The 13,319-nt window shown below is 59.6% G+C and overlaps 2 protein-coding genes across 2 annotated transcripts; both read right to left on the reverse strand.

The window, feature by feature from the left end:
• Positions 1–1,117: 1,117 nt before the first annotated feature.
• CPT1B (carnitine palmitoyltransferase 1B) lies at positions 1,118–8,661 on the reverse strand. Its single transcript, XM_087815014.1, has 18 exons — positions 8,521–8,661; positions 7,994–8,133; positions 7,526–7,703; positions 7,203–7,304; positions 6,880–7,017; positions 6,678–6,755; positions 5,668–5,775; positions 5,511–5,595; positions 4,676–4,871; positions 4,129–4,314; positions 3,949–4,054; positions 3,741–3,857; positions 3,278–3,442; positions 3,063–3,197; positions 2,814–2,966; positions 2,144–2,257; positions 1,578–1,670; positions 1,118–1,443 (listed from the first exon to the last, which is right to left on the reverse strand). The coding sequence occupies exons 1-18, from the start codon at positions 8,659–8,661 to the stop codon at positions 1,360–1,362; spliced, it is 2,319 nt and encodes a 772-aa protein (XP_087671140.1). The 3' UTR covers positions 1,118–1,359.
• A 1,263-nt stretch (positions 8,662–9,924) lies between these two features.
• Positions 9,925–13,066, reverse strand: CHKB (choline kinase beta). Its single transcript, XM_087815015.1, has 11 exons — positions 12,795–13,066; positions 12,536–12,644; positions 12,214–12,327; positions 11,927–12,060; positions 11,316–11,411; positions 11,108–11,166; positions 10,940–11,021; positions 10,708–10,816; positions 10,465–10,568; positions 10,161–10,242; positions 9,925–10,014 (listed from the first exon to the last, which is right to left on the reverse strand). Exons 1-11 carry the CDS (start codon positions 13,016–13,018, stop codon positions 9,940–9,942), a joined length of 1,188 nt encoding a protein of 395 aa, XP_087671141.1. The 5' UTR covers positions 13,019–13,066; the 3' UTR covers positions 9,925–9,939.
• Between the last annotated feature and the right edge of the window lie 253 nt (positions 13,067–13,319).

Consider the following 13,319-nt stretch of genomic DNA (forward strand, 5'->3'; position numbering starts at 1 on the left):
CCGTCCCCGACTTTCCTCCTCAGCACTTACTACTCTCTGACTTGCTATGTAACTTACTCTTCTTGGTGGCTGCCTGTCTCCTCACTAGACTCTATACCCCACAGGGAGGCGTACTTTCTGCATTTTGCTCACTGCTGTAGCCCAGTGCCAAACACACTGTGGTACTCAGGAAGCACCTGCTAAATGGATTATTTCAAAAGCCGCCTAGTTTCTCTGCCAGCTACTCTATCCCCTGACCCACGCCTGCCTCACCTAGCAGTGAGTTCCACGTGGGTAGGTGGTGCCCTGTCCACCGAATCCCCAGTGCAGAGCCAAGTAGATAGTGGGTGTTCCACAGACATTTGTTCATCAGGGAAGGCCCAGGACTGTACCTAATTCACTCTGGGTTTTTAGCACCTACAGAGTGCTGACATCTGGGTTCGCTCAAGCATGCAGCAACAGTAAGGGAGTACCTACGTGCACTTTCTTTTTGTAAATTTAATTTATTGATTTTTTTTGAGAGAGAGAGAAACATCGATTTGTGGTTCCACTTATTTATGCATTCATTGGTTGATTCTTGTATATGCCCTGACCAGGGATTGAACCCGCAACCTTGGCGTATCAGGACAACGTTCTAACCACCTGAGCCCCCCTGCGAAGGTTACTTGCACTTTCCATAAAAATTACTTTTTGCTTACTTTTAATGTTATTTTAATAGAGAAACGGACCTGAGGGAAAACGCCTATGTTGCTGCAAACTACCCTGTGTGTCCTTCCTGGACATGACCATCCAAGACCAGACCTGAGGCCTGGCTGCAGCACCGAGGGGTCTGTGCTCCAGTGCAGAGGGGTGGGAAGGGCACGCCCGTGCCCAGAGGAAACAGGTGGCCCCACTCCCAAGCAGACGAACAGAAGTGACCCCAGGGAACAGGTGAAGGTTCTGAAGCAAGAATTTATTCCAAGTGCACATAGTGGGTGTGGACAGTGACCCCAGCAGAGACATACATTTCAAAGCAGGTCACAGCCTCTCAGTCTCCCAGCCCCAGCCCCTCCCGTGCCACCTCTCTGGCCTGAGCTGGGGCAGGGGGAGGGCCTCCCAGTTCCCAAAAAAACAGAGGAACCTAAGGGCTAAGAGAGAATTACACAGCCTTATTTTTATTAGTATCCAGCAAGAAAAAAATCTAAAGACCCACTCCATGCTCCAACCCCACCTTTACCAGGTGGGCCCTCAGGAAGCAGCACCTGCCCAGGGAGCACCTGCTGCCAGAGCTGTCCCTGGAGCCTGGGCCCCAGGCACAGCCACCCCTTGTGCCTATGAGCTGACTGCAGGCCCATTCCTCCACACGTGGAGACAGAAGGGCAGCTGGCATTTCTTCGGCCCTCAGCTGTCAGCCTTGGACACTTGGAAAAGGTCAGCGATGTCCAGCATAGCTTGGCGGATGTGGTTCCCAAAGCGCTGGGCATTCTGTGGGAGCCCAGAGCTCAGACCAAGCTCCAGGCAAGCCCTGCCCTGTCCCCACAAACAAGGACTCTTCCCTGGCCAGACAGGGCCCAGGGTGGTACCCCCTCCTTAGGTCTGAGCAGGAGCAGGAGACTCACCGTCTCTGAGCTTGAGAACTTGCTGGAGACATGGAAGAAAATGGTCTTCTCGCCAGCGATCATGTAGGAAACCCCATAACCATCATCCGCCACCTGAGGGCGCACAAGGGGTGAGGAAGAGGTAAAACAGACCTCAAAGAGCTGAGGCCGAGCTGATGCTGCCCTGGAATCCCCACAAAAATCCCAGGAAAGGGCCGCACCCCAGACACTGCATTTTTCCTGGGGTCAGAACAATATCCAGGAAACTGTGTGAAAACCAAAGAGCTTCCTCCCCCCCTCCAGGACCTCAGGCTTCCTTCAGGAGGCTCCAGATCACTGCCTCACAGGGGTGTCTCTAGAACCCTGACAAACTAACCCAGGTGAGTGTCTTAGTGGGAGAGCTGCACACTGCAGAGGGGAAGCCAGCCCTGGGCCTGGTCATGCTCTAGCAGGGGGTGCTGGCACAGGTGGGGTCCCAGGCACCTGTTTCCATGCAGGAGCAGGGCCTCTGATCTGAGCTTGAGGCCCTGGACGCTCCTGAAACCCCCAGGCCTGTCCTACCCACTCATCCCTTCAAGGGCGCTTACAGGGCCAAAGCCACCACCAGGGCCCAGGTGATTGGGATACTTGTTTGGGTCAAACATGCGGATCTGGAATTGAGCGGTCTGGCTGGTGGAGAGGCGCCAGGGTTCTGACAGTACCTGCAACAGGGAAGCCACAGGGGTCAGATGCCATGTGCCCAGCAAACACCTGCTGACAGGTAGTGCCTGAGCACCTGCAGGAGCCAGGCATTGTCCTGGCAGCAGATGCATAAGAAACGCAGTGCTGCCCTGACTACTGCCCTGGTCCCCTGTCCATTTTCACCATCACAGCATTTGCACAAAACCCTCCATCATGTCTGGAGGCCCCAATTGACCTGCACATCCCTCTGGCCTTTCCTCCACCCTGTTTGTCCATTGGCTCCACCCCACCCCCCACCCCCCACCCCCCTGCTACCTGGGCACTGGCGGTCCCTCCAGGGGAACCTGCTGCCCGCCTGACTCCCCTCACCTTTCTTCACTTTTCCCAGGAGCACTGTCAACACCTGACATGTCTCACGTTTGTCCCTCCATCCCCCTCAAAAGGACACCAACTCCATGCTCAGAACTGGGACAACAGGCCTGGGTGGAGTGCGGAGCAGGAAGCCTGTCCCAGCCCTGCTGGACAACTTCAGAGGAGGCCGAAGGGGCAGAAGACACACCCATTGGCAACACTGACCTCCGCCAGGAAAGGGGAGCTGACCCCCAGGTACTTGGAGACCACATAGAGGCAGAAGAGGTGTCTGTCGATGCCAGCCCCCGTCATGGCCAGGCGGTACATATTCTGATGCTTCTCGGAGGCTTTCCGGAAGAGGTTCTGGAGGTCTGCTTTCTGGGGGGTGGGAATGAAGCCGTGAGTAGTAGCCCTGACCCTCATGGTGGCAGGAGGTGGAGGGGTCACCTCTCTGTGTGGCTGTGGGGGGCTTACCGTGTGGGACCCCTGCATCATGGCCTTGACGAAGGCTGTGGACTCGCTGGTGCAGGAACGTACAGTCTCGGTCCGTCCCTCCCGGAACAGTCTAGTCATCGAGGCCTCATAGGTCAGGCAGAACTTGCCCCTGTCCTGGGGAACACAGAGGGGTGAACCTGGCAGGTGGACTCCAGGGCTGCCCTGCATATTCAGCAGCCCAGTGGGGCTCCTACCCGGAAGTAAGCCAGCTGCAGGGCGATCTGTACAAAGGCGTCAGGGCTGGTCCGGCACTTCTTGATGAGGCCTTTGCCGAAGGGGAAGAACTGGAAGCAGTACAGCTCCACGTCGTCTGCCAGCGCCCTGGCTACCTGGTAGGAGCTCTCGATGGCCGCCTGGCACTATAGAGACATGGGAAGGGTCAGGGGGCTGTGCTGGATGGTCTCAGGGCCCTCGACACCTTCAGGGAGAGGAAGGCACTGACATGTGCCCCACAGACATGAGACTCACACTTCACAGCTTCTCTAACCACCACCTGGCCCAGGATATCTGTTCACCCTATGGCCAATCTATACCTGAGAAGCTCCTGCTCCTGTCCCCCCTCCCATGAGCAGGCCTGGGCCAGAGGGGAGGAGGCAGCAGGGCATCCAGATACTTGTCACTCTCGCATGCCTGTCCCTGCCCTCTTGGCCTGCGCACCCGCTCAGGAATGTCCCACTGCAGCCGCTGAGGAGGTGTCAGCATGAGGTTCGGTTTGCCCAGGCAGTGCCCAGTGTCCTCGTAGCCCAGGTGGAAGATGTCAGTGCCCAGAGCAAACTGCAGGGAGATGACCAGGCTGAGAGGCCATCCTGGTCCCCCACCCTGACCTCCACAGCCCCTCTGTAGCACCACTCTCTGGGCCTGTTACCTCCCAGAGGTGCCCTATGATAGGGGCATCTGCCCACGAGTGTTCTGTGTTGAGGCCCAGCTGGCCATTCTTGAAGGCGACGAGAGTGAAGGATTTGTCAAACCACCTGCGTGTGGGAAACACAGTGATGAGGGAAGGCAGGTGGAGGAGTGCACACCCTGCCGCAGGGCGGAGCTGTACCTATTGTAGCAGTTGCCGTGCAGCAGGGCCTTGCCATAGAGGCTGAGGCTGGCCTCGTCTTCAGGGTCGTAGCAGTGAGACTCCTCATCCATGGCCACAAAGAAGGCGGCGCGCTCGATGGCGTTGAGAGCGGCCCTGTTCTTGCCGGAGCTGAAGAAGGTCTGGCGAGCCTGTGCCCACTCCACTCTGGGGTGGGAGGGCAGGGTGAGGGCAGGGCCACCCAGGCTGTGGATGAGGGCACTGCCCTGGACCTGGCAGGGCCTGAAGCTGGGCATGGGGGGTGGCTGGCAAGCTGTCCTGGAAGGTGTCCCTGCCCTCTATGCAACCCCCTAGCCACTACACAGAGGTTATGGCAACCACTCCACTGCCATCGCCACCAGTCCCCTCGCTACCTCGGGTCCCAGTTTGGAAAGAGGACGCTGGGCGTGGCACGCCTCTTCCTTGATCATGCCTCTGGTTCCAAGTCCTGGGGTGCCATGCAGGGCTAAACCCCTCCCCTCAGGGGACCCAAACCCTCATCCAGGACAGCGTCTGCCTGCAGGGGTACCTTCCGCCTGCAGTGAGGGCCGCCAGCTTCTCCTCCCCAGGCTGCGGTGGGGAGGGGTCATCCAGGATCCTCTGGAACTGTAGCTCCAGGTCCCGGGGTTTGAGCAGCTGGGAACCCTCGTAGAGCCACACCTTGAAGAAGCGGCCCTTGTGGTAGACTGCCACGTGCCTGCTTTCCTTGAGGTGCTGCAGCACGTCTGTGACAGAGGTTAGTGTGTGGGCAGAGGCAGGATGGTGGAGGACAGGGAACACCTCCTTTCCCGCTGCCGCCCTGGACTGGACCCACCAACCATGTGCTCCCTCAGTGGCCCATGCGGCCCATGTTTAGCTGGCCTCCGCCTGGGCCTCCTTCCCAGGGGCGGAATCACCCATATGAAGCCAGGGCCTGTGCCGGCTGCTTCCATACCTCTTGTTTATGCCAACAACAGTCCTCGGAGGCATTTCATAGAAGAGGAAACGAAAGCTCGAGGAAATGAGACAAACTCCCAGTGTCAGAAACACGGGATGCTGTGCCTGTCCCTGCCAGACCCCCGGGGAGCCCGCCCTCCTCTGTCAAGGGCAGCAGCACTCCTCCAAGTGATCCTTTCTCAGGGGGTACCTCCCCTACATGGGAGCCCTGTAGCTGGGAATCAGGGTCCCAGCACTGGTGTCATGCCTGTAAACAGCAAGTGTCTAGCACTGGTTAGAAATGGGCTATCTCTGACAGTTACACATTCCTGAGACAGTGAGGAAACTGAGTTACGGAACAGGTAGTGGGCACCTAGCCAGGGCGGGCCCACAGCTGAGAGGGAGGGGGCTCTGTGTCAACAGCCTCACCACTGACGCTGTGGCTATACCTGTTTCCTTGCCCGGGATCCGAGTGGTGTTGAACATCCTCTCCATCTGGTAGGAGCACATGGGCACGATGCCCAGTGCCATCACCTGGGAGGGAGGCCCAGCATGGCTAAGGTGGGGCCTCCTCTCCCTTCAGCCCTCAACCCCAACACAACTCACGGGCTTAATGTCCTCGCGGTCCAGTTTACGGCGGTATGTGATCATGGCGTGAACAATGTTTCCCAAGCGGGCGGCCTGCACATCCGTGTTCTTGACGAACACAAAGTCCTACGAGAGACAGCAGAGGCTTCAGGGCAGCTGTGACAGGTGTGGGGTGTCAGCTGGTCTCCTTGCCCAGGGCCTGAGGGGTCTTGTCCCTTTTCCCCAGTCTGTCCCCCACTCACTGTCAGGTGAACTGCCAAAGATGAAACGCCCAACTGACCACATCACTCCCTGTCCCAGTTCTGACCTGAGCTGCTATTCCATCACCTACTTGCTGGTGTCTTATTTTGCTTTGAGAAAGGGGTTCCCTCCACTAAGAAAACAGCTTAAAACCTCAGGTACAGATGAGCTGTGTGTAAGTTTCTGAGCAGACGGGTGTGGGGAGGAAGGGAATACAGCATGCAACTCAGAATGAGCTCTGGGCAGTGGGAGAGCACTGAGGTGCGCTGCATGGTTTGTGGCTGTGCACAGGCTAGTGCTGGGGCAGGAGGAGGGCCAGCCACACAATGCAGGGGCCAACAGTGGCCTTCTGAGTGCTGAGAAGCAGCTCTGGATCCACAGAGTGACACAAAAGCAAGCCTGTCTAAGGAAACTCCCTGGTAATGGCATCAGGATGGCTGAGAGCCCATGACCAGGAGGCCACTGAAGAAACCAAGGAAGGAAGGGATGGGGCCTGGGCTGGGCATTGATGTGAGTGAGCCCCAGGGACCCTGAGAACGAGTGTCAGGCTGTGGGGCTACTGGATTCTCCCAATGGGGACCCTCAGTATCCCCATCACCCCTAAACTGCTTCTTGACTATTCTACCAGGACCTCCCCCATCTTCCCTTTCTTTCAGGCCTCACTCCAGAATCCTCCCTTGTCTGTGGGAAGTACCACCAGAGCTCTAGGCTGTCTTCCAGGTCCTTTGCCCTGAGACCAGGAGCTGAGGACAGAGCTGAGCACACAGGACCACTTGGCTACCTCTTACCATGGCATAATAGTTGCTGTTCACCATGATGGGGGTCCTGCCCCGAAGGTAGATGTATTCTTCCCACCAGTCACTCACCTGCAGGTGGGTTAGGGTTAGGGTTAGGGTTAGGGTTAGGGTTAGGGTTAGGGTTAGGGCTAGGGCAGGGTGTGGGCAGCCGTGACACGAAGGGGGTGAGGGTAAGCCCAGGAAGGGGACTCACGTAGTTAGTTGCCCACCACGACTTGAGTACCAGGTACTTCTGCAGCCTGGGGGCAGTCTCGTCCTGGAATTCCTTGGCCAGTGCCTCCATGCGGTGAAACTTCTTGTCATCCAACAAGGGCCGCACAGACTCCAGGTACTGTCCAGCCAGGTTACCGTCAGTGTGGGGGCCAGACAACAATGGCTGCCTCTGTCCAGACCCTGTTCTGACCCCAGCCCCACTGCTCTCAAATCTGCTCTTTGAAGGGGACAGTCCTTCCTGGTTTGGACAAGTCCCAAGTCTAGCCTACCCTGCCCACCAGGATGCCTGACACAGGCCCTTACCCGCTGAATTGTGGCCGGCACACTGGGCACGGGAAGCTTGGGCAGGGATGTCTGGAAGCTGTAGAGCATGGGCCGCCCGCTGGACAGAAGGCGGACACAGGCCTGGGGGTGCAGAGCAGAGAGTGTTGGGCTGGTTACCAGGGAACAGAATGGGAACAAACTAGCGAGCACCTGAGGAGCTGGGCCCCAAGCTCTCAGAACCAGGACAAAGCCATGTGCCAGGCACCAGTGCCCTCTGCCTGTCCCCTCCAGCTCAGGACCCCACAGGAGGCGCCCAGGGTCTCAGACCAGATGCCTGAAGCCCTCTATCAGCTTCTGCTCACAGCCCAGACTTTGGTGAGGCGGCTGGTCCGGCCGTGCATCTCAAACATCCAACCGTGGTAGGAAAGCAGCAGCTTCAGGGTTTGACGGAAGAAGAAGATGCCCACTATCCAGACTCCCGTGGAGAAGATGGCCATGCTAACAAGTGCCCGTGTCTGTGGGGTTTCATAGGGGCCATATCTGTCAAAGAAGGGGAGAGGGCTTCAGGGGGTTCACCAGAGGCCAGCCTCAGGGAAATTCTGACCCTGGCTGTGAACCACCTTGGGGGACGCACCAAAGGAAAGGAACCTCCCTGGGCACACTCACAACTAAGTGCAACACATGCACTTATGGACGTGGGACTGAGATAGATGATGGAGGCCTGGGGGGAGGGCTGCGCCCATGACCCCTAATGGCTAGTCCTGTGTCTGCCCAGCTCAGGAACCCTGGCTTTGGAGCCCACTCGACCTCTCTTGGGGCCCCATCCTCACCCCTCAGGGAGGTGCCTCTGGATATAATAGACCAGCCCATTGGAGATGTCCACATTGCAGTAGGAAGAGCCTACTGTTGCCATGACGACAACCAGCCAGCTGGTAGGGCTGCCAGGATACACACCCCTAAGGATGCCATTCTGTGGGGCAGAAACAAGCATGATTACCAACAGCAAGCAAGCACCTGTGAGGTCCTGGTCTTCACCTGGAAGGTTTTCTCCTTTGGCCACCTGCTGTGTTCTTACCGCCCCCCTTCATGCCTGGTCTTCCCCTCCTCCACACCCAACACCTGCAGCACCCCATTACTTAGGGCCCACTGCCACTTCTTGCACACCGGCCTTCTCTCCACACCCTGAGCACACCCCGGGTTTCTGCACTGCTAGAGCCTGTTCCCCAGCAGAATTGTCAGCCAAGGCTGGGATGGAGGACCTTGACAACAGAGCAGCAGCTGACACCTGGACTCTGCCGCTACAAAGCTATTCTGCACCTGCTGGCAAGAAGAGACCAGGAGAAACACCTATGCCCACCTTGATGCGAATCAGGCGTTTCTTCCAGGAGTTGATCCCAGACAGGTAGATGTGTTTCAGGGCCTCCCGACTGAGTCGGAAGTCGACCCCATCTGGGGTCACAGAGAACTGGAAGGCCACAGCCTGGTGCGCTTCTGCCATCCTGGGGGTTGGTTGGCACCTGGGAGGGGGCAGGAAGGGGCTCTGGAGGGCTCAGGGCTGCCCCGCCCTCAGAATGTCCCATCCCCCACCGTACTAGCGGCCACCCAGCCAGGGCCCCAGGCCCACCCCCTGCCCAACACCCCAGCCGGGCCAACGGCCGGCAAACCCGCGTGCCCGCGTTCAGGGCAGGCTCCGCTGCAATGGTGCAGGACGAGGGTCAAGGCCTTGAAAACTTCAGGATCGCAGAGGGCAGTGAAGGGCGGCCTCGGGGTGGAGACGAAGTGCCCCGGGAAGCGTCGTCGTCGGGAGCACGGCGGGGTCTGGGTGCCCCGTTTCGACCCCATGGGGCCCCGCGAGTCCTCGCCCCCGCACTGCGCTGAGTCTGGTGGGCAGCCCTGCGTTGCCCCCCACTCCACTCACAGCTCAGGTTCACTCCTGTTTGCTTGTGGGGCCAGTCACTCTGGCCCGTGTCCCCACGTCCTTCAGGCCAGCCACCCCCGCCCCGCCCTCACCGGGAACCTGACACCCTCTCCCAAATTTGGGTTGAGAAAACAGACGCGGGGCGGCAACCAGAATCTCCTCCCCTCCATGGCGAAAATCAGGAGTGGGAGGGCGGGTTTCTGCGAGGAGAAGACTGCTCAAAGGTCTGGGAACCTGGTGTGGGGATTGGGGGTGGGGGGTGGGGCAAAGGGTCTCGCGTGAGGACGGTGGTATTAGAGCTAAAAATAGTCGAATGTAGGGGAAAGGTCATCTGTGTCAGCTGTGCCGCCGGTCCCGGATCTCCAGTATTGGGCAGGGTTGGGCAGCCCCACCCAGGGCACCCTTTGCACCCGCTTTACTCCCCAGTCCCTCCGAGTATTTCTCACTTCTAAGCTCGACCCGGGGAGAACCCCCTCCAAGGGAGGGGCCCCCAATTAGCAAGGTGGACCCGTAACCATTTTCAAGCTCAGAGCACTGAACAGCCATGCTTTTCAGGAGGGACACTGAGGTTCAGGGCAGTGGTCACTTTGTCAATCTGCGTGCATTCTTGGTACTTTCTGCTGGACTGAGCAGGGCTAGGTCAGGGTGTGAAGGAAGAAACTTGTTTATTGTTTCAAGGTACACAGCCCAGGGGTTCCTGCCCCTGGGGACCTGCTCAAACTGGGGGAGAGGTCAGGCTCCTCTACCCGTCTCACTGGGGGCTCAGTCAGTCCCCAGGGCCTCCTGCTCTTTGCTCCTCCTGCCAAGGTCCTGCCCTGGAGGCTCTGAGAACATCCAAGGAGCTGGGGGGGTGGAGAGTCAGGATGGGGGGTGGAGGCTGGTCAGCTGCCCCTTCTGCTGGAAGTACAACTGGAACCGAGACTGGGCGTACTCCTGGGGAGGAGACCACCCCACATACTGGTGAGCAGGCCTGGGAGGGGTACCCCTCCCAGCTTCCCATGGCTGCCCAGACTTCCTGGAGGACCAGAAGCTCCCGCTGCTCCTCCTCCCCCACCTAACTTGCCACCTGGGTTACTCACCAAGTAACCAAATTCTATGGTAGACATGGATGCCTGGAGGATGGACCAGAGACCCCAAAAGAAATGGGACGCCAGGGCATACCTGAGGGAGGTGAGGAAAGCAGGGGGATTCAGAGCACATTTGGCATCGCTTGGCTCCCAGAGCTGTAACTTCTCCCCCACTGCCCTAACCTCTACCCTGTCCCAACTCCTCCCACCAGCCTCGCTCCCCCACTCCCACTTGGCACTGGCAACTGCCTGCCTCTTCCTAGGCTCCCTTTCCTGGGCCCCCTGCCCTAACCCTGCCCCAGCCACCCCTCCTCACCGATTAACCTCTACCAGCAAATCTTCTTCCAGTTTCCTCTGCTCCTCTGGGGAGACGGTCTCACCTTTCTTTACCTCTGCCAGGTAGTGGCGAATAAAATGGAGCTGAGATCAACAGACCAGAGTCAGGAAATAGGGAGGCTGGAGCACTTCCATTAACACCCTTTCTCACCACTGCATCCAGGCTTCACCTTCCTCCTCCCTCACAGGCCAGGTTTTACTCCCCAGCCTCCAGCCCACATACCTGCTGTCCCCGGGTGGGGTAGTCTGCAGGCTGTGCTTTGTAGTAAGGCCACTCCTCATGAGTGTAATCATAAACCCACTCACAAAAATGGTTCCCAATGTCAAAGCCCCTGGGGAAATAAGGTGATACTCAGTCCTCAAGCCCTCTGGGCTGCTGGGAGTCGGAGAGGAAGGCTGATCTGTTTTTTCCAGAGCACTGTGGGAACAGGCCCATGGGGGGCCATGGGTCTCACCTGTAGTTGTAACTGCTGTACTCAAAGTCAACCAACATGAGGCTGTCGGCATTTTCTGGCTCTGAGAGCAACAAGATGTTTCCTGGGGGAATGCAGTGGGGTTCTGGTCACTCCAGGGCCCTCTGGCCCCTTCACCTTAGGTTGAAAGGCTCTGATGACTTCTCCTACCTTCCTGGATATCGTTGTGGCAGAAGACTACCGGTGATGGTGTAGAGTCTAGCAGCTTCCTGCAGGGGACAGGGGCACGTGTCTGAGCAGGAGTGACTAAAGGTCAGAGCTGCCCTGGTGGGAACTCAGCAAACCCCGGAGAGGATACGGCAGGTTCCTGGCAGCACCTCCTGTACCTTCTCCCTCTTTGCATCCATCCTGCCCTCACCTGAGGCTGCCTATCTCATCCTTCAGGCTGTACATCTTCAGCAGGTTCGTCTGGGGGAGGCCCGTGGGGGGCAGGTCCAGGATCTGCTTTAAGTACCTGAAGCCCAAAGAATACGACACACTCCCTCTGCTTTCCCTCTGCACCCCTTCCTTTTAGAAACATATGTTTTTATTGGTTTTTAGAGAGAGAGGAAGAGAGAGGGATAGAGATAGAAACATTGATGAGACAGAAACATCCGAAGGCTGCCTCCTGCATGCCACCTACTGGAGATTGAGCCTGAAACCCAGGCCTGTGCCCTGACTGGCAATCAAACTGTGACCTCTTGGTTCCTGGGTCCACACTCAACCACTGAGCCACACCGGCAGGGCTTCACCCCCTCTTCTCTACCCTGGGCCAGGCTGTCCTAGCCATTTTCCTGTCACTGTATGGCTTATCTGGCAAAGGTTTGGAAGCCTGCTCTGTGAGAGACCATGCTAGGCCCTGGGGCACCTGATCCACTCAGCTGGCCATCTGGACAGGGTCAGGACACATTATCACAGCCCAGGGTAGTAGCTGCCAGCATGAGGGTTCAGCCCAGGTGTGCAGGAGCCCTTCGGAGGCCCCTGACTCACCGCTCCATGGTGCCAAACAGCCAGTGGGGCTCCTTAGTGAAGGGCATCTCCATGCCATGGAACTGGGCCATTTTCGTGGCGATGGCTGCTGACAACACGGGCTCTCGAAGGTCTCGAGTTTTCAGTGGCCGGCTCTGCACCCAGGAACCTCTCAGGGGTGGTGATGGGGCTGGGGCAGGAGGGGGCGGGGCTGGGGCCGTGGGGGGAGGTGGGGTCTCGGGGTCAGGGACGTGGAGGGCCAACGTTGGGCAGGGGACGGGCTGGGGAAGGAGGTGCCGCGAGCGTACTGGGATGTACTGTTCCAGACGGCCCTCCGGAAAGACTCCGTAGAGCTGGGGCCCCAGGGACCGCTCCGCAAGGATGGCGAACATCACACTTTCGAGGACCAAGGAGTCCACGCCCTGAAGGGAGATGGGCAGCAAGGGGCAGGAGTCGAGCGTCCAGGGGCAAAGGAGCGCGGACGCACACCTGGGACTCGTCCTGCTGCCGGAGGCCCCGGGCGCGGGCTTTGGCCGACGCGCGCAAGTCCTTCCGCCCGAGCCTCTGCGTCTCACCCCGCGGACGCGCCCACCCGCCGGGCGTCGGCGGGAGCCCTCACGCCGTCCTCACCTGCAGGATGGCCCCGTACAGCCGCAGCAGCACCTCCCGGGGCTCCTCGCCTGCGCTGGGCAGGTGGTCCGGCAGCGCGCAGCGGAAGAGCAGGTTGCTGAGGCCTCCGCTGCGGACCACACCGGGTCAGCCCGCCGCCCGCTCCCCGCTCCCCGCCTCGCTCGCACGGGGCCGCGGAGCTCCGTCGGGGCCCGAGCCTGCCCCTGCCCCCGGCCCCGGCCCCATCCCGCACCGCAAGGGCTGACCCCTGACCTCCCACCTCACGGGGTCAACCCTCAGCTCCTCCGGCCGCACCCGGCGCCAGGCCCCGCCCAGGTACTCCCGGCACCACTGGTAGGCTCGGCGCTCGGTGTCCCGCGACTGCGCCGAGCCGCGCCGCTGCTTCGGGGCCGCGTCCGGGCACTTAGACTGCCGCAAGCTGTCCTTGGCCAGGCGGCGGCCGACAGTCCCGCCTTCGGCCGCAGCAGCGCCCTCGGCCGCCATGGCGCTGGCTCGGCGGGGCCCAACGCCCGGCGCGCTCGGCCTGTCCGAGCGGGCTCGGCCGCGCTCGGCCCTGCTTCCGGCCCGCCCGCGCTCCGCTGGTCGTACTCGGGTCTCTCCGGCTTTGTTCGGCTCTTTGCGGCGAAACTCGGCTCTCTCCGTGACCCTGGTCCGGAGCCCGTTCCGAGGGCTAAATCCTGCCCGTCTCCGCTGTGCCCCGCCCCTGCTCGCTCGCTCTCTGGGCGGGGCCTCTCAAAAGACAGGAAGCGGCGTCGCCAATCAGGAGCGTCGTGAGCGGCGAGTC

The sequence above is a fragment of the Miniopterus natalensis genome, chromosome 2, assembly GCF_054644295.1.
Source record: "Miniopterus natalensis isolate mMinNat1 chromosome 2, mMinNat1.hap1, whole genome shotgun sequence".
In the NCBI taxonomy this organism is placed as follows: Eukaryota; Metazoa; Chordata; class Mammalia; order Chiroptera; family Miniopteridae; genus Miniopterus; species Miniopterus natalensis.